The 24,062-nt window shown below is 43.4% G+C and overlaps 1 protein-coding gene across 1 annotated transcript; it reads left to right on the top strand.

The window, feature by feature from the left end:
• Positions 1-7,516: 7,516 nt before the first annotated feature.
• LOC134573607 (complement factor B-like) lies at positions 7,517-23,490 on the top strand. The gene is made up of 9 exons (XM_063433392.1): positions 7,517-7,788; positions 8,980-9,119; positions 10,170-10,290; positions 12,720-12,861; positions 14,073-14,160; positions 15,093-15,194; positions 15,422-15,554; positions 15,828-15,877; positions 22,806-23,490. The coding sequence occupies exons 1-9, from the start codon at positions 7,521-7,523 to the stop codon at positions 22,965-22,967; spliced, it is 1,206 nt and encodes a 401-aa protein (XP_063289462.1). The 5' UTR covers positions 7,517-7,520; the 3' UTR covers positions 22,968-23,490.
• The last annotated feature ends 572 nt before the right edge of the window (positions 23,491-24,062 follow it).

Genomic DNA, 24,062 nt, shown 5'->3' with positions numbered 1-24,062 from the left:
TATTATATAAGGCACACTCCTATCACTCTCATCCTCTTTTGAGCTGCTGTAAATTAAGTGGAAACACACAACCATAACATAAATTTAACTGGAAATAAAACTATAAAAAAACAGTGAAGATGCACCGAATCAAAGCTTGAATTTTATGATAGACATAAGGCTCCTAGTATGCAGAACAATAGCCAACAATACTTTATTAAGGTAGAACTATTGTGGACACATAGGAAATCGGTTTAAAATAAAAAGTTTTAAAGAGAATATGAATACTAATCAGCAGCTTTTAAAGTGTATGAAAGGAACCCCCTGCTAGTAAAATTCTAGAAAACGTGGCCCCCCTTGGTAGAATGTACAGCAAATGTGATTATATCAATGCCTGCTATTTGATGGAATAAAATTTGAACCTTTTTTTTTTTTTTAATTCTTTATTTTTATTCGTGCATGAAGTAACAGTAAAGCGTACAGCGCCACAACAGCTGCTGCAAGCTGTTTGTCGGCATTTCAACATGTGGCAGTTTATACAGCACAATATTTTGTATTAAAGCATGAAAATAACAAGATGGAAGCAGTTTCATAGGATTAGGAAACGTGGTAAACATGCAATTTGAACTGTGAAACACTCTGGATTATTATGTCGAAGGCAGTGAGACATGATAGGGTTACAGGCTAGCATCGGTAGACATAAGTGCCCCTTTAAACATGTGGATGTATGTTGTCTTAACTATGAGGCAGAAAAATGAATAGGTAGCATGATAACAACCGTAAAAATAACCATAAAAAAGGGAACTTAAAACATGCTGAGCAATGGTGCTTTCTATAGCATAGTAGCTGCTGGATGCGATTCATGCGATTAAGGCATATTTAATTGTTATGTTATAGTGATGTGCCTATGTGTATGCTGAAAGTTGTTACCTAACACTTGAGGACATTCTATTCATTGTATTATGCAGGCTAGTGCATCAATTGGTATGCTAGAGTGACATATGTATGCATATAACCAGTAAGGCTGCGGTAAGCAAGGGGTTAAAGTTGGGCCCTCAGTGTACCTATCTGAGTGCATAGTGTCCTTTTCTGGCAGCTCTGTGGTCTAGTTTTAAGTACAGCCTCAGGATCAGCCGATCCCCGTCAGCGGTGGTGGTGGTGCCTGGTTAGGTAAGTCCAGACCGGAATAGCATTGCTGTTGGCGTCGGGTGGTTTCGCAGTGAAAGAGCTGCAACCGCTCCCTTCCCCCAGCCCAAGTTGAGACAGGAATCAGTCTCTTGCGTCAACGGGTCACTCCGCGATGTGCGGTGGGGCTGTGGGTCTTTGGGTGCGTCGGACCCCGGACGACCTTTCGGGTGTATGGGCGGTGAGTAGAGTGTTGTCTTTTGTGGCTTCCTGCCAGGGGGTGTGAGCCCCTTGTGGATACAGTCCCTGTGCCCCTGCTGAGCGAGTCCGGTGTGTCTAGGTGAGGAGTGGTGTCCTTGCGTGGGAAGCAGGGGAGGCTTTTAGGGTGCTGCCCGGGTCCCTTCAATGGTGTGGGTTTCCGTCGCTGGGCTGAGTGTGGAGCCCGGGGAGGTCCCTTTGCTTGAGGGGATTGTGAGCTGGAGCATCCAGGATGGCTACCTCGGCGGTGCCCTGTCAGCGGCAAGGTCAGTCGTTTGGGTTTGTGGGCCCGTCGGGAGCTCCGTCCGTTTTGGCGCCCATTGCTTACTTTATCAGGGGAAGGGAGTTTGCGCCTGCTTAAGGAGTGTGTCGGTAATACCTTGGGCGAGCGTGTGGCCTTATTGTGAGCCTCCGCTTTTCTCTCTTTAGCCGCCGTCTTCTCCAAGAACTTAGTTAGTCGTGGGCTCCCAGCCTCGATGCGGTCCCAGAAGCGCTGGCAGATTGTGTCGAACTTGGCCCTGAAAGCCGCCGCCCAGTCCTCATCTCTCCGCTGTTGCAGAGGGACCGCTCTGTCGGCGGCCATCTTGGCCAGGCCAGGCCTCGTGGTGCTGTCATGGCGGCATGGCCCGGGTCTGTGTTCCAGAGGGATGTGTCCTATGCTGGAGGACCGGGATGACCCCCACCGGTCCAGGGGGGGGGGGGGGCAGGGGTCCGTCCGCAGTGAAGCCCTCAGTCTTGGCGGGGGGAGAGCGGCCGTCTCTCCTGCTCCCGCCTGTTGACTAGGCCTCCGATGGTCGTCGGGCAAAAAACTCTCGTTTCGCCGCTTGAAGGGTAACATTCTGTTCCTCTCGGCATTCCCCATCGTTTGCTGGCTCTATCGGCCCCCTTAAGTCACACTTGGGTCGGGGAAAACCGGTTAACAGCTGAGTCATGCAGGAGCCCACAAGGATGTCGACCGCTCGGTTCTGCGGCCAGGCCCCGCCCCCAAAATTTGAACCTTTTTAAGGCCTCCCAATCCCATTTAACCTCCTCCTGGGCTGAAGGTCTCTTCTATTACACAAAATATGCTTTGATTCACATAGTTCTTGATCCTTATGTTGAATAATGTCTTAAGAGCATTAAGCTAAAGTGACAGGCAGGGGCGGACTGACCGGTCGGGCACTTCGGACATGGTCCGAGGGCCCGGCCGGGAGGGGGGCCCGCCATCAGGGGGCCCGGCCGCCCCTTTAAATCCTGCAGCCGCCTGAGCGCTCTCTTCAGAGCCTCAGGCGGCTGCAGCTTCTCACCTCCCCTCCCCTCCCCTGTAGCTTCTGCGTGGTCCGCGGTGCCGGCCGGAGTGATAGGAAGGTGCTCAGTGTGCACCTTCCTATCACTCCGGCCGGGCACGCGGACCACACAGCAGCTCGGCCACGCTACAGGGGAGGGGGTGGGTAAGAACGGGGGGGGGGGGGGATGAACAAAGAGAGAGGGTTGGGGATCAGAATGAACAGAGGGAGGGGGGGGAATGAACAGAGGGGGGGGAATGAACAGAGGGAGGGGGGGGAATGAACAGAGGGAGGGGGGGAATGAACAGAGGGAGGGGGGGAATGAACAGAGGGAGGGGGGGGAATGAACAGAGGGAGGGGGGGAATGAACAGAGGGAGGGGGGGGAATGAACAGAGGGAGGGGGGGAATGAACAGAGGGAGGGGGGGGAATGAACAGAGGGAGGGGGGGGAATGAACAGAGGGAGGGGGGGAATGAACAGAGGGAGGGGGGGGAATGAACAGAGGGAGGGGGGGGGAATGAACAGAGGGAGGGGGGGTTGGGGATCAGAATGAACAGAGGGAGGGGGGAATGAACAGAGGAAGGGGGGGAATGAACGAACAGAGAGGGGGGAATGAACAGAGAGGGGGGGATGAACGAACAGAGAGGGGGGAATGAACAGAGAGGGGGGGATTAACAGAGAGGGGGGATTAACAGAGAGAGGGGGGAATGAACAGAGAGAGGGGGGAATGAACAGAGAGAGGGGGAATGAACAGAGAGAGGGGGGAACGAACAGAGAGAGGGGGAATGAACAGAGGGGGGGAATGAACAGAGAGGGAGGAGGGGTAAGAAGAAAGAGGGAGGGGGGATAAGAAGAGAAAGGGAGGGGGGTAAGAAGAGACAGGGAGGGGGGGAGAAGAGAAAGGGAGGGGGTAAGAAGAGAAAGGGAGGGGGGTAAGAAGAGGGGGAGGGGGTAGGGGGAGGGGGGGGAGTAAGAGGAGGGCAATTGCTCCCTCCCCTGTCCGCAGGCACCGTGCGGGCAGCCGGCAGGGGAGGGAGGAAGAGAGGACCCGGGAGCTCAGCCTGCAGCTCCTCTGGGTCCTTGCGCGAGCACAGATCGTTGCCGCGGTTACCACGGCAACGTTACGGCTCTTGCGAGAGTAAACTAGCCCTGGAGCTACAGGCTAGAGTTCACTCTCAACACTGTGACCACCAGGGATTCCTGGTGGTCGCAGTGGTGAGAGTGAACTCTAGCCCCATAAACACACTACCCCCCCACACCATACACATTCACACACTGCCCCCCCATACACCCACACACACCATACACATTTACACACATTGCCTCACACACACATACACTGCCCACCCATACACACACAGTCCCCCATACTAACATTGCCCCACACACCCTTCACATTCACACACTACACCCCCTCACACACACTGAACCTTTCACACACACGGCACCCCTTACACATTGCACCACTGCTCCTATACCCTACTACAGCCTCATATCCCAGCAGACCCCAGGTAAGTTGTCAAACTGTTCTTAAAGGGTTTGACTACTTACTCTGAAAGGGGGGTCCGGCCCTCCTGGCACCATAACGACTACACAGAGCAGTAGTGGTTATTGTGCATGGATTATTTCTTAAAATAATCTACAAGTGCCCCAGTAGCCAGCAAGCCAGCCAGCCCACAGGCCGGCCAGCCAGCCAGCCCACAGGCCACCAGTTAGGCTTACAGCCAGCAAGCCCACAGCCTGCCAACCGCAGCCAGCAAGCCACAGCCAGCAAGCCAACAGCCTGCCAGCCGCAGCCAGCAAGCCAACAGCCTGCCAGCCGCAGCCAGCAAGCCCACAGCCTGCCGGCAGTAGCCAGCAAGCCCACAGCCTGCCAGCCGCAGCCAGTAAGCCCACAGCCTTCCAGCAAGCCCACAGACTGCCAGCCAGCAACAGTAATTAAGGTAAGAGGAGCTAACTTGGCCTAGGTATCAGTGAGCTATGTCCATTGTAGTCTCTAATGGGACCTGGAGGAAATTCTTTCTAACACACTCTCTAAAGGACACTGAGATAGCCTCTGCTAGAATGCTCCCCCCCTCCATGGCCCATTAGCCCTCAATTGTAGTCTCTACTGGGGCCTGGAGGCGACTGTTTCCAGCAGGGACACTGAGATGGCCTCTGTTAGAAAGACCCCCTTCCAAGCCTATTAGACTCCATTGTAGTCTCTAATGGGGCCTGGAGGGGATTCTTTCTAACACACTCTCTAAAGGACACTGAGATAGCCTCTGCTAGAAAGACCCCCCTCCATGGCCCATTAGCCCTCAATTGTAGTCTCTACTGGGGCCTCGAAGGGATTATTGCACTTTTGTTCCTTGTGTCTAAAGATTGTGTAGGGTGTGGCTGGAGGCGGTGCATGGAGGCGGGACATGGGTGGCGCTTGCTGCGGAGTATGGGTGGGGCCTGTAAGGGGGCCCTTGATTTATTTTGCCCGGGGGCCCTGAGGGTTCTCAGTCCGCCCCTGGTGACAGGATGGTCAAAGCAATAATGTCTCTTCTGGGTGGCCTTCCCGGATTTTTTTTAGTCCCTTAGCGAAACTGTGTTCTGATTTCTCTGCGGACCAAAAATGATCGAATGGAGTAACAGGAGCTTGATTTGGAAAATGGTACATTGGTTAATGGCTAACGCAACAGGCAGACTCCTACATTGAAGACATAGTTGACAGGATTGCTGCTGAACCTTATCTTATTGATAGAGGCATCCAATACATTTTGAAGTTGGTCTTTACTAACAAAGTCACAATCACATATGTAATAACATTTTAGTTGACAAGAGGGACACTATAATTTCATCGGTGTGCGTGTGGGTGTGGCCTAGGGCAAGGCTAAATGAATACTATAGTGTCAGGAATACAAACAACACTATCTCCTTTAAAAGTTGAGTTTACTCACCGTTATTCCAGCACCGCCCCTTCACTAGCACTTTAGGTATACAGCACTCCACTGTTATCTATTTGTTGTTTGAAGTGCTTTATGGTTGTGGAGTAGTCCTTTAATTATGGTGAAAAAGAGCCACAAAAGCAAGACAAAGGGTGGGGGAAACCAGAGGGAGTCTGAATTTAATTGGATAACCGAAAAATGACAATGTGTCACGGTGTAATACCAAAACACGCAGAGTATAGGATAGAAAGGGACAAGACAGGGATATAACATATTACCGGGCCTTAGAATGGCCGGACTTAACGTTAGACAGAGATAAAGCGTAGTCAGACACGAAAAGGGGTCAGGGTAACAGAGACAGCGAAAATGAGAACTAGCCAGAGTCAGGTACCTGGTAATCAGTCAGACAAGGAAACAAGACAGGAAAGGGTTAAAGATAAACTCAGAGTCAAGAACAAAGCTAAGGTCAATACCAGAATAAACAAAATAGATAAAAGAACACACTAAAGGATACTGAAACATAAACCATGATAGGGCAAAGTGGATAGGGCTAGCAAAGTTTAAATAGCCTTACTTTACATTTGATTTGCCCACGTCATGCTTACGCCCTCAAAACGTGCATGTGTGGGAGCATCGGAATGACGTGGGCCAATGGGGGACTGAACTAACGTGTAGCTCCCACTGCCCCTTTAAGAGTGTGCTTGTGACGCAAGTTGCGCTCCTAGAGCGAGGCAGGCCACGTGACCGTACACTACGGTCAGCGCATGCGGCCCTCTCAGGAGAAGCAATCGAGCTGTGCGTGGCTCATGTGTAGGCTGTAGTGCTTAAACCATGCGCGGCTCGAGCTGAGGAGCCTAGCCGGCCCCCAGATAAGGTAAGTACTGCCACACAATGATATTGCCGCAGACTTATAAACTTGATATGGACAGAACTAAAAATATATATAAGATCAATAAATATGTAATTGAGCAAATGCACGTACTTATACTGATGCAGAAGCAGCAAAGAAAAAAGATGAGCGCTATAGACCTGTGCCTTATATCATATCTGGTGGCTCCTGATTGGTTTATAAACATTCTATTCATGTTTGGTTGCATCTGTGTTTTTCTCCATCTAACTTGTTTATTAACTCATCGTTTGCTGCTATAGAGTAGTAAAGAGAGTGTAATAGGAGCATAACATTTGAAATTTACTTTTAATTTATGACAAGTTATACTTTAGTGAATAAGCCTGCATTTCCTACTAACCAGCAATGCAATTTTCTTACAAGCTAGAAATGTCCAACGTATTTGAGCCTGTGCAGTTAGAGCACGTGAATGACATTTTTGATCATGGAACTCACAGATCTCTCTGTGGAAGGGGAAGCTCACACTGAGCATGTCATATGTAGCTTTGACACCTGGAGGCTGCTGGAGTAGGGATGTGTGACTTTAGATTTCCGTGCATCCTCCATCAGTGGGACCTGCACAGAGGGACAGAGTATCCGCAGAAATAATGAATGAAATGAATAACTAAGAGATGTTGGCTCTCCTTCCACCAATTACATTACAGGGCTGGAGAACATTGAGATTGGCAATTCTAACTTGCTGCCTTCCTTCTCCCTTACTGTACTAACAGGCATCCCAATGTAACACTTGGTATATCTATACATTAAAGGACCACTCTAGGCACCCAGACCACTTCAGCTTAATGAAGTGGTCTCGGTGCCTGGTCCAGCTAGGGTTAACCCTTTTTTTTTTATAAACATAGCAGTTTCAGAGAAACTGCTATGTTTATAAATAGGTTAATCCAGCCTCTAAAGCCTCTAGTGGCTGTCTCATTGACAGCCGCTTGAGGCGTTTGCGTGCTTCTCACTGTGAAAATCATTCAGCCCGGCCCGGCGGGAGGGGGTCCCTGAGGGTGGGGGCACCCTCAGGGCACTATAGTGCCAGGAAAACGAGTATGTTTTCCTGGCACTACAGTGGTCCTTTAAAGAACGATGGGAGGCTGCAGCCCACAAGATCCTTTACAGCCCTCACTTGCTATTGGCCCAAGGGTCAATATCCCCCGGTCCCCCTTACAAGCCCTCTCATGTCCCAACTGGTTCACTCTTGTGGTATTAATTGCTGTGTTATTTGCAGACGTGTATGTCTTTGGCATCGATTATAATGAATTGAACCTTCTTGCATCAAAGAAGACTAATGAGCAGCATTTATTTCGCCTTCAGGATGCAAAGAGCATGAAGAAGGCGTTTGACATCATGATAGGTACAAATAGTATTGTGCTCCAATCTGTTACGTGGCCTGTCTTGCATGGAACACATTCTCTGTATTTTCTGTATGTGAGCTTTCTCCTCTCCGTTTCTCTCCTATCTTACATGCACCCTTTACACACACTTAATATTCTCTATCACCTTCTGATATATTGCCTTCACACATAATGGACATTTTAAAAGAGCAGTCCAGGTAACCTAACCACTACAGAGACATGAAGCCCATTTTAAACACCCTCTGCTCTCCCTAGAAACATAGAGACATAGAATGTGATGGCAGATAAGAACGATTCGGCCCATCTAGTCTGCCCAATAATCCTTACAAGCCCAAGTTTACACCCAGTCAGCTCAGTGTAACCTATGCTCACTGTTTACGCACAGTCTCAGGCCCCCAACTGCCCTTATTTTGGAATATAGTTCACTGGTGCCCTGAAACACTAGACATTAGGGAACTGTCCTCTTCCTGAACAGCATGAGTGCATCATTAGAAGTGCCCACACTGTGCATGGGCACTAGGCTTCCATCCAAACTGCCGATTGGTCTATTGGTTTCCATTCAAACTGCTGATTGGACCATTCAAATTTCATCCATCCAATCAAGTTAAGATAACTCCTTTTTATACCGGGCAGAGCATACAGTCTGGTTCCCTCCTGATGAGCCGACAGACGAAACGCGCGTCAAAGGCTTAATAGCTTACATTAGCTACATGTTGACTGGGACACATTATTAACAATGAAGTAGGAATGCTACACCCTGATATCTTTGGCTGCACCGACAAACGGGACACTGTAGTAATACCAAACGTGTCAAATCAACAGCCATACACCACCTCTTCACCTCAAATTCTTTCACACTTCCGTACCCATCTTCAAGATTCTGCAGTCTGTGGGCTGAACAGACTGGTCCTTCTGTGCTTCAGTGGGTTGGCCCTCACAAATCACGTCAATGGCGACACCCCCCATTCAGGCCCATCCACCCCATCCACCTCGTCTTAATCTCATACCTCCCAATGTTGGAACTCGGGTGGTATGCACTCTGCTTACTCTTATCCTGCTAACTAGTCCCTATTTACTCACAATATATGGCTCTGGGGATTAAATGTCTGTTCAGTGACCAATCTAATTTCTTCATTGCTACAGTCTGTCATTGACCATCCTCCCACTAATGATGACACTTTCTCCCCCAGATGAGACAGATGCTATGGATATGTGCGGACTCAATAAAGAGCTTATAGATGAAGTTTTTAATGATCCAAATACTGATTACAGAACACGCAAAACTCTTGTCAACGAGAAATTCCCTTGGATTGCTAAAATCAACATAACTGTAGGTATCCTGGAGAAATCATGCACTAACATACAGATATCTCTACAAATGTCATTTAATAACCCACACCAGTGATGTTCTAACCAGAGCGCGGTGCTCAGAGCACCCCCTCCCGCCCCAATGAGTGCCGTTGGGGATGCTGCACAGAGGGTGCCTTCTATGTGGCTGTTGTATGTGGTTGCAGAGCAGAAAGTGAGGGGCTGCTAGGATTACTGTGCACTGATATGTCTCTCCCCACACCTGATGCTGGGAGCTGGGATGTCACGTTACTCCAGCCCCGGCATCAGTACAGAGCTACAGGGAGCTGGGCAATAAGTACAGAAATCCCAACAGCAACCCACTGGACCCTAGGGATGAGCTTCCGCTCCAGTTAATTTTAAGGTAAGAATAGGGAGGCTGGGTTGGCATCACTGGGAGAAAACAATACATAAAGAAAATGAAATGAAAATTAGGTGTGTGTATTTGAATGCATGAGTGTATGTCCTTGTGTGTGCATATATGTGTCCTTGTAGATGTATATGAAAGAGAGACACACACAAAAACCTACATATGGTGGGACGCCAAAATACATTACCGCCTGGGTAACCTAGGTAAATCTCTAACCCACACACTTGCCATCTCTCATATATTTCAACATTAACTCATGAAGATTGTAATATTTTAACATCTTTGTAAGAATTTTTGTGTACTGTTTTTCGAGAACTGGTATGAATCAAATACAAAATAGAATTTTTTTAAATTTAATATAACTTATATATAACTTAAACCGTAAAGACCCTTATTTAATGGCCTTTTTCTGTGTATTGAGTTACGGGTGTAAAAAAAATGTTATTAAAAATAAAATCCATGTATAACTTACCAGCTGAGCGACAGTCTCAGCCAATCGTTACCATTAAAATTTGGACAAAATTGACATTGCTGACGCTGACATTACGCTGTTCACCCTTATGCTGACAGACATTAGACTTCTTACTGGCAGACTGAAAGACATTATCGAACTTACTGACGACCATATATTCTTTTTATATTTTATCCTCTATCGTCCTCTAGCATCCTGGGACACAAGAGTTTTGCAAAGGATCAATTTTGACCAAAAACTTTATCCTGACGGCTGCGCACTGCTTCCATCTTGATGAAGACACAAAGCATATTAGAGTGCAAGTTCGAAATGGTGAGTGCCCATTCTTTGTCCACCATTCAGCATGCCAACATACAGTCAGAAGCAACTGCTAACGTGGGTTTATATCAGGACCATTAATAGACTCAATCAGGTTTATTCTATAAAGTGTAATGTGTCGGAAATTCAGAGTGAATAGCCAGTTTGGAAAATAAAAATGTTTAGGTTTCCAGTTTTTTTGGCCCAACACAATTTACACTTTAGCAAATAAACTTCTATCACATCAAAGTCATTAAAATAGTCAATGATAGTATAGGTTTTCTGCTTAACAACAAGGTACAAAATCTCAATGATAAATTGGAGGCAATTTTGCATGTCGGTTTTTTATTTTCTCTGCACATTGTCAAGGGAAAATTACCAGAACCTAATAAAACTCTACCAGGTCATTTCAACAAACATTAGACATGATTTTATAATTCTTGCTTTTTTTGTCAATGAAAATAATTGGTTTCCATTCAAACTGCTGATTGGACCATTCAAACTGAATCCGTGATGTGGTTTTTGTACCGGGCAAAGCATACAGTCTGGTTCCCATCTGATGAGCCGACATGTGAAACGCACATCAGAGAATCAATAGCTTTCATTAGCTACACGTCGACCGGGACACACCATTAACAATGAAGTAGGAATGCTGCAACCTGATTATCTTTTCCTGCACTGACGAACGGGACACTGCAGTTATACCAAAGGTGTCAATACAATTACAAGCAGTTGCTTGTCATTGTATTACTCACTAGTACTACTCACTAGTATCTAAGGGATAGTATTTTTATTAAGGGGTGTCCTCGAAGGCACAATAGGGATAACATAACCTAGGACTATTATGGGAAGCACTCCTTGGTTTCTCCCCCTTTACTACTAGTGCAATTTTCAAATGGATACTAGATAGTAAAATAGATACAGTGTTACACAATATTTGGCAACAGTATCGTCCTCTAACTAACGGTGCATCCTACCACTGGCAGAAATAGTTGGATCTCTGCATATAGTGAGCTATGAGATTGAATAGAGACTTACTTTCTTCTATGATGTTTTAAACTTATTTATGTGTTTGCTATGTTGTCTACTCGTATATATTTGTTGTTGCCTAATTCGGTTACCACTTTGGAACTATTTAGTAGACATTCCCCAGCAATTATATGTCGTGTCTCTTTTTTTGGCTATTTTTGTTTGGTACTATATGGGTAGCTATTACCCTTTTATTCTCTGATCTAGTTATATGTCATTAGAGGAGCAATCTAACTTCCACTATTCTACCTTTCGTCTAGAAAATATTCCGAATCCTCCTGTCCTTCTTCTTCTTTTGTCAATTAATATGTAAGGATTACTGCCTATCTGGGAAGATTTGTTTAATTGGCTCCTCTCTTTTAATAATTCAGTAGTTGTTTCCTACATTAAAAATAAATTAATTTCACTTTTTATTTATTGATCCACATGTTGTTCTATTTTGCCTGATAAACAGGGGGCACTTTAACCATCATGACCACTATGGCTGTGTGTCACACATTTAAAAACTGCCTCTCCCTGACACCTATAGCCAGCTCACTCTCCAGCCGCATTGATAATTCCATATTACAATTATCCATTCCATTAAACATGGACAGAAGTGAAAGTCTGAGAACACTGGGCTAATCCACCCCATTAAGAGCCGGAATATTTCAATCATAATAATGTAGTCTGCTCCTATGGAAATAGAAAACTCCACTAATTTATCAAGAGCAGAGTTCCATAGAAATCTTAGATCTTCATAGATCATATAAATAGGTGAAACATTCCATGCTAGCACTGGATCTTTATAGATGGTTATGGCAGTCTGAAGTATGACATTAAAGGATTACTATAGTGTCAGGAAAACAAAGCGGTGTTTCTGACACTATAGTGCCCTAAGGGTTAAAACCCCTTCAGCAGCTTACCTTATTCCAGCGCTGGGCTACCTTGGTGCTGGTGACCTCTCCTCCCCCACCGACGTCAGCTCCCACTGCCAACGTCAAGCTGTCAATGTCCGGAAGACAGCCACTAGAGGCTGGATTAACCCCAAATGTAAACATAACAGTTTTTCTGAAACTGCTATGTTTGCGTCTGAAGGGTAAAAACCTGAGGGACCTGGCACCCAGACCACTTCATTGAGCTGAAGTGGTCTGGGTGACTATAGTGTCCCTTTAAAGGGTTTGCAAGGGTGAACTTGTCAAAAGGCAGCCACTTATCTTGCATTATAAGTATGATTGCACTACAGATTGCAGGGTGGTGGCGGCTTCAGATCACTGCTAGGATACTGGACACTCAGGGGACTGGAAGCAAAGAGGACAAAGGGATTAGAAAGTGAAAAGGAGCTGGGTACATTGGCTTTGAGCTGACATGCACGAGTCTCCTCTTTGGTATCTTTCCTTCTTTCTCACACATGTTATTTGTTTTCTATTTTACAGTAAGCCTGCCTGTCAAAAACCTTTACCGACATCCTCAGTTTGACCGAAATGCCAAGAAGGATAAAAGCATAACAAATACATTTGACTATGATATTGCACTTCTCGAACTAGGTCGGAAGATTTCCTATTCATCAACAGCCAGGTTAGAGAGCAGCAGAGATCCTTTTAAAGAAATCAGGCCAGTGGAGGAACTACCATGATTTCAGGGGTCGCAGCTGTGACTAGGCCCGTCACTCCAGGGGGCCCGGCTGCCCTGTCAACCCCTACTAACGCACAGGGCCGGACTAGCCAAGCAGATGTCACGCTCAGTGCTCAGCCCCACTGGCCAGTGGTGTGCAGTTCCTGGACACATGGACAACATGGGGCTTGGGGTAGGATGAGACACATAAAGGAGCTGGCCAATAAAATGAGACACATGGGCCTAAGGGGAATGAGACATATGGAGGAGGAGAACAAGTCACATGGAGGGGATGAGGGGGGATGAGACACATGAAGGGACTGGGGTGAGAATGAGACACATGAAGGGGGGGGGATGGGACACACTGATGTGGAGAATGAGTCACATGGAAAGTGGCACTTTCCCTATGTATGAAATAATCATTATGATTGCTTTGAGATTTCACTGAAATTCCAACACATCAAGAGACATACAGAGACCAAGTAGAGACTAGTTTGACTCCGTATTCCTCCTCCGCCTAACATTCTTAGACACTAGGTGAAGACACAGAGTCAATCCCAACAGCCATCACCGGTTACTGCTGCAGGGAATCGGATGTGTCTGTGGAGGATCCAGCCATCTTTTATGCATAATAGTACAGCAGTCACTTTGGCACTGAAGAGATACCTGCCAGATAAAAATGGTGGCACCTGCGAGGGACAGATTTAGGTCGGTAAACTCACCTTTACCCGCACTCTCCAGCTACCGGACCACCAACAGTGATGTCACCTTTGGGGGACTTTACTTATTTGGCAAAATCCCCAAAAGGTGGCAGTGTCGCTTTAACTCATAAAGAACCTTGGCAAAACACAGTCGTCACAAGACAAACCAAATATATATTATATAAAGTGGGAGAAAGTGGCAGAAAATGGTTTCCAATATTATTTATATTATAATTTTCGAAATCTGCATTTTGTGAGTATGTGTAAGAAGTGTACAAAATAAATTTAGTAGCTATTTTGCAACACCAAAAACCTGTTTACATACTGTTCACAGTATGTAAAAAAAAATGTGAAAAAGGTTATCCTCCAAGGTGTACCTCACAACAACACCACAAAAATATCTAATATAAAAAGAAATAAATAAATTATGATGTTTGTTGTTGTTAATGTTACAATCTAACCTCTGTTTTACAGACCCATCTGCATTCCCTGCACTAAAAGCTCATCGTGGGCCTTAAGGATGAAGAGAAAACATAACACATGCAAATATCATAGTGAGTTATAATAAGAAATGGATATAGTGATTGAATAAAGGAAATGGAGAACGGGAACACAGTGATTGAATAAAGGAGGATATAGAACAGGAACATAGTTATTGGATAAAGGAGGATGGAGAACAGGAACATAGTGATTGAATAAAGGAGGATGGGGAACAGGAACATAGTGATTGAATAAAGGAGGATGGAGAACAGGAACACAGTGATTGAATAAAGGAGGATGGGAACAGGCACATAGTGATTGAATAAAGGAGGATGGAGAACAGGAACATAGTGATTGAATAAAGGAGGATGGAGAACAGGAACATAGTGATTGAATAAAGGAGGATGGAGAACAGGAACACAGTGATTGAATAAAGGAGGATGGGAACAGGCACATAGTGATTGAATAAAGGAGGATGGAGAACAGGAACATAGTGATTGAATAAAGGAGGATGGGAACAGGCACATAGTGATTGAACAAAGGAGGATAGAGAACAGAAACATAGTGATTGAATAAAGGAGGATGGAGAACAAGAACATAGTGATTGAATAAAGGAGGATGGAGAACAGGAACATAGTGATTGAATAAAGGAAGATGGAGAACAGGAACATAGTGATTGAATAAAGGAGGATGGAGAACCGGAACATAGTGATTGAATAAAGGAGGATGGAGAACAGGAACATAGTGATTGAATAAAGGAGGATAGAGAACAGGAACATAGTGATTGAACAAAGGAGGATGGAGAACAGGAACATAGTGATTGAATAAAGGAGGATGGGGAACAGGAACATAGTGATTGAACAAAGGAGGATAGAGAACAGGAACATAGTGATTGAACAAAGGAGGATAGAGAACTGGAACATAGTGATTGAATAAAGGAGATCAGAAGCAGCTAAGTAGCTAAGATGAAATGGTGTCAAATCCTTGACTAATAAAAATCCTTTTTTCACAGAGGACTTTTTATTTGAGGGAAAATTGATCAATTCACTCTTTGTAGCGGAGGAAGACAAGAAATTAATGGAGCAGAAGCACGTGACTATAAAGACAGGAAATGCGGTAAGGACAGCGTTAACGCACTTGTTTACGTAAATGATTCTTTAGTCTCTAATTTATCAGCCACATATTTGTAGGATAATATGTTATAATATAAATAATTGTAATTGTTAAGCCAACTCTACCAGGACACTTTGGAAGGTTTGATTAGGATCACTTATTTAGTTTTCTATTCCTTTTCTTTGAACATGTTGTTTTGTACCCTCCATTTACACTGTATCATCCCACAGAGGTTGGCCTGCCTCCGAGCTACCGCACAAGTCGAGGAGTTCAAGGATATAGCTGATATTCGTGACATGGTGACTGATCAGTTCCTCTGCACAGGGGGGACAGAGCCTTATGTTGAACCCTCAACATGTAAAGGTAATGCCTTCTATTTCACATAATTCTACATATATATTATTTCATTGCTTCCTCTTTTTGTCTACATATTTTGCTAGGAAATTAATTGTGTTCTTAGTCTCTCCATGTTGTACATTCTTTTTCATTAGAACCCCATGTTTCCTGTGAACCATTAACTACATTAGTTCTTTCCAATCTCATGTTTATTACATCCTATTTCTGCCTTTCCTGATTTGTCTGAATCTCTCTTACACCCCAACACTAACCATGTTCCATTATATACACTTCATACAGGAGATACTGGCGGTCCCCTGATCATTGAATATAAAAGGCGATACATACAGGTAAATAAATAACAAGTCAAAACGTATCACCAGTCAACTTCTTCTTTCATTCTCTCTCTCTCTCTCTCTCTCTCTCTCTTTAGCTGAGAGATAGTTTCTACAGGTTTGTCTGTTGGCATTTGAAACTATCAAAGTCAAATGGATTTGGACATGAAAGAACAATTTGGCTTCTCAGAATTATTTGTTTCTATTTATTCTTGATTCATCTGAATTTCAGTTATGCACCAACTGGGTTTGTTTCAAAGTTGTTTAGGCAAATAAATCTTAAATGAAATGTGAATGAATCTAATTGCAGGCTTAAAGGAGCACTCTAGTGTCTGGGCTACAAATGTATCCCCGGCATTATTGTTTTAAGAGCGTCGGTGTTAAAACTCACCTTATTTTCAGGGTTGCTCAGGTTTTGCCGTGGTTAGCTCAACCTCCTTGACTGAGTTCATAAAATGTGATTATCTCAGCAAACCAACGCTTTCCAATTGGGAATCACTGGGAGGCTATTGCACGTGCATGGCAAAATGTCACCCTGCACCAATCAGCATCTCCTCATTGACATACATTGAATCAGTGCATCTCTATGAGGAACATTCAGCATCTCCATGCAGAGAGTGATTCAGTGCATCTCTATGAGGAACATTCAGCATCTCCATGCAGAGAGTGATTCAATGCATCTCTATGAGGAACATTCAGCATCTCCATGCAGAGAGTGATTCAATGCATCTCTATGAGGAACATTCAGCATCTCCATGCAGAGAGTGATTCAATGCATCTCTATGAGGAACATTCAGCATCTCCATGCAGAGAGTGATTCAATGCATCTCTATGAGGAACATTCAGTATCTCCATGCAGAGAGTGATTCAGTGCATCTCTATGAGGAACATTCAGCATCTCCATGCAGAGAGTGATTCAATGCATCTCTATGAGGAACATTCAGCATCTCCATGCAGAGAGTGATTCAGTGCATCTCTATGAGGAACATTCAGTATCTCCATGCAGAGAGTGATTCAATGCATCTCTATGAGGAACATTCAGCATCTCCATGCAGAGAGTGATTCAGTGCATCTCTATGAGGAACATTCAGTATCTCCATGCAGAGAGTGATTCAATGCATCTCTATGAGGAGATGTTGATTGGCACAGTGTGGCATTTTAACCTGGATGGATATTGCACTTTATTTCTCTTACACTGTCCAAACTGGAACTGAGTGAAAAATCTGGGAAGATTCCCAAACTGTTGTGCTTTGCTTATCTTCGCTTGCAGGATCACCGCTATACATTGTGTATTTATATGTTGAGGATTTAAGGACACCTAGATGGGCTGAAGTTTTTTCCAATTTGTTTAACTTATTAATTTATCACCTATACTCTTGTGAATGTAGCTTTTTTGTGTAAATAATATCAGGAATGTGTTGGCCAACATTCAGTCAGGGAACTGACTCTCGTGCTAAAAGGACAATCTCTTAAAGGAAAGTCTATCGAAAAAGGAATCTAAACTTCTTCATTTTCCCCTCTGCATTTCATCTAAAATCAGTAAAACAGGTGGGGATGATTCCTAACCCATACTCGCCTAAAACAATTAAATGCCAAAATATAAAACCATCTTCAAGCACCCTGGGCTTGTGTCTCGTGGTTGATGCCATCATTCTATTACTGAACAGCAGAAACATCCCCAAAATGTGTAAACTAGTGCTTGCACTTACACTGTTAGTTCATTGAGTGGCCTGCCTCCGAGCATTTCCTTAAACTACCCCCAGAACCTGGAGCCATAACTGGCACTCAAAGCACCATGCCGACTATCACTTAGTATACTAGGTTTGGTGCTCTGAGTCTACGTTGCCTATAGACTCATAGTAATATAAACACTACACCAGTTGAGACTAGGTATGGGGCTTAACATGCCCCTTTAAACATATACTGATATCTTTGGAGCAACATTAAACTAACGATAAACCAACAACCTTCTCTCTTTGCTGTAGATTAGCAAGGATCGCTAATGTTTGCCCAAACAGCCCATCGTAATAAAATCAAGGTACATTTCCACAGTGTTTAAATGCCTCTAATAATACCTTAAGGCACTCTTATTAAATTACTTTCAGTGTCCATCATTTCATTATTATTCTCTGATTTAGGTAACTTTCCAATGACATCAATGAAGGTAGATCCCCAAAATACATCTCCAACTGTTCCCTTTAATATTTCCTGGCAAGAAAGAACCTATACAGTTCTCCTTATTATTTATCTGCGTCTATTCCCTGTTCGTACTCTCACCCAGTGGCGGATCCAGGGGGGGGCAACGGGGCAATTGCCCCCCCAAGATTCTCCCCTGCCGGCTAATGCAGGGCTGGCTCTCCCTGCCCGGTCCGCAGGCACATTGCTGACAGCCGGCAGGGGAGGGAGAGAGGACCCGGGAGCTCTTACCTGCAGCTCCTCCGGGTCCTCCTCTCGCGAGATTTGGAGCGTTGCCGCGGTAACCACGGCAACGCTCCAAATCTCGCGAGAGTGAACTCTAGCCCTGTAGCTGGGCTAGAGTTCACCTCACCACCACCGGACCACCAGGGAACGAAATATGTCCCCCTCCTCCCAGTAAAGGTAAGAAGAGAGGGGGGACATAAATGTATTATTTTTAATTAAATAAAAAAAAAGCCTCCGTACCCTCCTTACCCCCCATACACACACTGCCCCCATACACACACTACACACACTGCCCCCATACACACACTACACACATTGCCCCACAAACACTGCCCCCATACACACACTACACACACTGCCCCACAAACACTGCCCCCATACACACACTACACACACTGCCCCCATACACACACTACACACACTGCCCCACAAACACTGCCCCCATACACACACTACACACACTGCCCCCATACACACACTGCCCCACAAACACTGCCCCCATACACACACTGCACACACTGCCCCACAAACACTGCCACCATACACACACTGTGCACACTGCCCCACAAACACTGCCCTAATACACACACCGCCCCCAAACACACACTGCGCACACTGCCCCACAAACACTGCCCCCATACACACACACACACTGCAACTCTCACAAACACTGCCACCCTCACATACACACTGCACCGCTCACACACACACACACTGCCCCACACATACACTGCCGCCCTCACGCACACGCACTTCACCACTCACACACACACTGCACCTTTCACACACACTTCACCCCTAACACATACCACTGCTCCTATGCCCAATATCCCAGCAGACCCCAGGTAAGTTGTCAAACTGTTCTTAAACGGTTTGACTACTTACTCTGGGATGGGATCCTGGCACTACTGGCGCCATAACTACTACACTGAGCTGTAGTGGTTATTGTGCCTGCATTATTTCTTTAAATAATCTACAAGTGCACCTCCCGAGAGCAGGTTCTGGATCCGCCACTGCTCTCACCTCTGATGCCCGCCTTCAAGACTTCTCTAGGGCTGCGCCCTTTTCTGTTATACTTTCACCCAGTTTCAGTTCTTTCAAAAAAGAAAATGAAAAACTCAATTCTTTAATAAAGTATATCAATTAAACTGTTAATAGCTTTACCTCCCACCACCTGTTATTCCTTTCAGGAAATCATCTATTAATGCACATAAAGTGCGTTTCTATCAATGAGAGATCGTGAATATGTTTAGTAAAATTAGAATAGGCTAGGTTCCATTAACTCCATTCATGATTGTCAATATTTACGTTCAGATCTTTTTCCCAGATAGTTACGTCTTTTTTTTTTGTAATTTAATTAATTTTAGACATCTGACAAGCAATTTTAAAATTATCTTTCTGTGTAAAAAGGTTCTCCAATGCGGTCACTGATTTGATGTGTTGCTTTTAATTAGTAAATGATCCATCAAAAAGCTTTTTAATCTAATGTAATTAAAAATGTATTTTGGAGTCAAACAATATCTGTGTTGTAAATCTCCAAAAGTTTTTATGGACTTTTTTTCTACGAGTTGCTCTACAATTTCAATACCTACTATCTTCCAGTATTCCCAAAGATACACTTTCCAGGTTTTTTTCTGTTACTTGGATGTTGACAAATCTCGGGATTTTGTTTGCTAAATTTACTTTTTTTTCTTTAACTTTTACCATAACGGTATAATTTGGCTGTGAATCATACAGCTTTTCTTGCAAGTCGGGAGTTTTTTTAATTTTCTAGTTTCCAAATAAATGTTGGTAAGTTCTTACAGTATGCATTATTTGGCTTCAAATAATACGAATCTTCATTTTTAAACCCAGAATTATACAATTTATTCACATGATAGAGGATGCTAGCCTCATAGTAATGGTGAATAATGGGAAAATGTAATCCTCCATTTTTAGTATCTTTTAACAGTATACTAGAACTGATGTGTGGTATTTTGACTTTCCATACAAAATTCCTAAATGTAAAAAAAAAAAAAAAATTCCTTATTTGTACCAAACCACGCCAAGGAACTGGGAAACTTAAAGGCAGCATCCTGAACAAATAAATCCACTTAGGTAAAACATAAGATTTTATCATGTTAATTCTTTCATACTGTGAAACTTCCTTATTACTCCAATCCTTGACTACTTGACTACTGTAATCCGCTTCTCTGTGGACTTACGTGCTCCCAACTTGCACCGTTACAGTCCATAATGAATGCGGCAGCAAGGCTCATCTTCCTGTCCGCCCGCACCTCCCATGCCTCACCATTCTGTCAGTCCCTACATTGGCTTCCTATGAAATATTCAATTTCAAATTCTGGATTTGCTTTCAAATCTCTACATAATGCTGCTCCCACCTATCTATCCTCTCTTATACACAAGTATCTCCCGTCTAGGCCCTTACGATCTGCTGAAGACTTACGTCTATCTTCTGTCCGTACTCCCACCTCTGATGCTCGCCTTCAAGATTTCTCGAGGGCTGCACCATTACTGTGGAACTCACTTCCCTCCACCGTTAGACGCTCACCCAGTCTCCACTCCTTCAAAAAAATCGTTAAAAACCCACTTCTTCATAAAAGCGTATCAATTAAACTGTTAATAGCTCCTGACTGATTCCTCTTCTGCAACTGTCACTAGTCTATTTCTATCCTTACCTTTTGTGTCATTTTACCCCACTCCCTCTAGCATGTAAGCTCATTGAGCAGGGCCCTCAACCCCTCTGTTCCTGTGTGTCCAACTTGTCTGGTTACAACTACATGTCTGTTCGTCCACCCATTGTAAAGCGCTGCGGAATTTGACGGCGCTATATAAATATCATAATAATAATCCTTTAACATCATATTCATAGATCCTATGGTATCTAAAAAAAAAATAAGCTTGACTATTCTTTTTAGATCAATTGGGATTATAATTCTGAAATTACTAAATGCTGGAGCTTTATTTATTTGAATTACAAGGCAACCAATCCAAGTGCTCTAATCAGACTTCGAAGCGTGGGAAAGCCTTTATAAAGTCCTTGCGAGGCGAAATTGGATTTACATATTTGCCCACAGTTTCAATTTATTCCATCAGTTTTTCTATTTTACGAATCAGCCTTTTTTATTTTCCATTTTTTCAAGTATTTTGTCATGTATTTTGTTTTTTATTTAAATTTTTGGGGGGCTAAAGTTAAAAAGACTTCATATGGTACGTATTATTTATGTTTTGTTATTCAGTTATCATCTGTAGTCATAGAATCTTGAGATTGATACTCAAGATCGCAAGGTTATTGACAAATCTATTTGACTTCTTTTATAGTGCAGTGGTGATGATAGTCATGTGTGTCTTTAAGATATTGTGTTTGAAAACAACATTAATGTGTGTATATTTCTTTAAGCATGTTCCAATTGTGTTTGAAAACAACATTAATGTGTGTATATTTCTTTAAGCATGTTCCAATTGTGTTTGAAAACAACATTAATGTGTGTATATTTCTTTAAGCATGTTCTAATTGTTGATAACTGTATTTAAGCCCTGTTTTAAGTGAACTAATCATTTTGTTTATAGTATACATGGGTATTTCTTGTGTTATCAATTTCACTGTTATTTTGTTGTTAAAGTGCTTATTTGTCCGTTAATTTATTTAACTGATTGATGTGAAATTGCTTGTAAAGTTTGGTGACATAAAAATCTTCAGCTCAACATGTATTCTTGAATAGGCAATCTCTCATAAGGGCACCAAATTAAGGGAGCCATCTACGAGACAGCACCGTATAACGTAGTTCCAAATTTCTGAACATTTTCGGAAACATTTCTGGTTATTACAAATTCAAAATTAACAAATTTTGCCTAAACAAATTTTCAAGTTATCCCATTGAAACCAAAAACAAACCATTCACATGTCTAGATAGGAGAACCCTGTCCACATTTCCCAGTAATTGGACAAACCATTTTACATTTTGACCTCCTACCTGAGTCTCTGGGCACTGTTAGTTTTCCATAGAAATATGCACAGAGATGACATTACCCAGCCTGAAACTCTATTTATGGGATGACGGATTATGTCCCTATGATGCTGCCACAGGTGACGTTACACCTTGAGCAGCAAATGGGTTAAACTTCATATGTGCAGCATTTCATAGCGAAATGGAGTACACACAGACTCCAGGCGCCATGGCCTCTTAAAATCACTGAAGTGATCATGGTAGTTGGAGTAAGCCTTTATAAAGTACTGGCATCACTATAGTGCCATCTGTGATGGTCATTATCATAGGGGTCAAGTCACATTATTGTATCTGGTGCTGTAACGTGACGTACAGTGTATCCTGTCCTCTAGGTTTAGGGAGAGTTAGAAATTATGGTTAGCAGGTGTTTATTGTTTAGTTGGCTTGTTTATGTTGTAAATGCCGTATTCTAGTAAGCTGGTATAGATGAGCTTCAGACTGCGCAGTCAAAGGATATCATTAGAAAACTCTTGCATTTCCTTTATGACCAGTCAACCTGTATCCTGTCTCAATAGGTAGGAATTATAAGTTGGGGATCTGTGAATCATTGTATTGGCACCAAAAGAAAATCAGCTCCCGTCCCAGAACGTTCCCGGGATTTCCATATCAACATTTTCTCCATGCTGCCCTGGATAACGGAGATTGTGAAGAATGAACTTATCTTCCTTCCCAACTGAACAACACGATCTTGGGTGTTGATGGACACAGCAGGGTGACCTTGTGATGGAAGAAGTGATGTGGAGCCATGTAATTTCTTTTTATAAAGAAAGCATCTTCCAATAAATCTATATTTCACACTTATGACAAATGTTGAAACAATTCAATAGACACTTAGAGTTTAAGGTGCCGGTGATGTTAACTCTTGCTGTCCTAGTTTTCTTGTTATTTTTAATGTCATATCTCATATAGGCTATCTTCTACAATATAGATAGAGCTGGTAGTATTTCTATAATAATTAGCCTTATTAAACGCTATTTACTCCCAGAGCCTTGTACCTTTGTTAATAAACCCTGAATTACTATTTTAATATTATCTGCTACAGTCTTACTTAATAGTGCTTAGTTTTGAATATCATGATTATACTGATTAAACTGCTGCCAGAGTACCCAATGGCAATAAAAGGTTAAATACGTGTTTGTATAGGTTCCCATATTATTTTTTTATTACAGTCTATTGAGACTTGTGAACCCTAACCAACAGCAATGACGAAGAATAAAAAACGATGAGCATTAAACATAACTTGCTTTATTTTATTTTTTGATCTGATTTCATAAAAAAATAGACACATAAAGTTACTTTAAGACATTACACCTAACTATGTCACTTTAAGATCTTGCACTTGAACGGATTATCTGTATAAAGGTGTCAGTTATAAGTCAAGTTTATGTATATTCACAATTTTACCACATGACAGGAGGCTTACTATTTGCATATATTTCTTTACTGAAAACTCCAGCAGCATAGAAACATAACAACCAATCAGAAAAAAGTTATGATGCCCATAAGAGGCCCTGTCTATGACATATCTTCCTCTTTCTTTGCTGCTCCAGCTTACAACAGATCAGAGTATTTTGCCTCTCCTGTGTAACCTCATGTTTACAGACTATTTGTATTCTTTTTTCCTTTCATACTTCTTGCTAATATACTCCTGGCTCTCCTATACCTGTCCCTCCTAGACTTATACTGTATCCATAACTGTTTTCTCACTGTCCCCTGGTATACTGGTGCTTTACCTGTAGAAGTTTTGTTTCCCTTGCTTTACAGATCGAGAA

Source organism: Pelobates fuscus, chromosome 9, assembly GCF_036172605.1.
Source record: "Pelobates fuscus isolate aPelFus1 chromosome 9, aPelFus1.pri, whole genome shotgun sequence".
Taxonomy (NCBI): domain Eukaryota; kingdom Metazoa; phylum Chordata; class Amphibia; order Anura; family Pelobatidae; genus Pelobates; species Pelobates fuscus.
Note: the sequence above shows the minus strand (reverse complement) of the source record. Positions and strands in the feature narration are given on the sequence as shown.

Excerpts from the sequence above, each read along its gene's own strand:
- LOC134573607 (XM_063433392.1), top strand. The coding sequence starts at position 7,521 with ATGGGAGGCTGCAGCCCACAAGATCCTTTACAGCCCTCACTTGCTATT. Across the intron at positions 15,555-15,827 it reads TGAACCCTCAACATGTAAAG|GAGATACTGGCGGTCCCCTG; the intron begins GTAATGCCTTCT and ends CACTTCATACAG. Across the intron at positions 15,878-22,805 it reads ATAAAAGGCGATACATACAG|GTAGGAATTATAAGTTGGGG; the intron begins GTAAATAAATAA and ends CTGTCTCAATAG.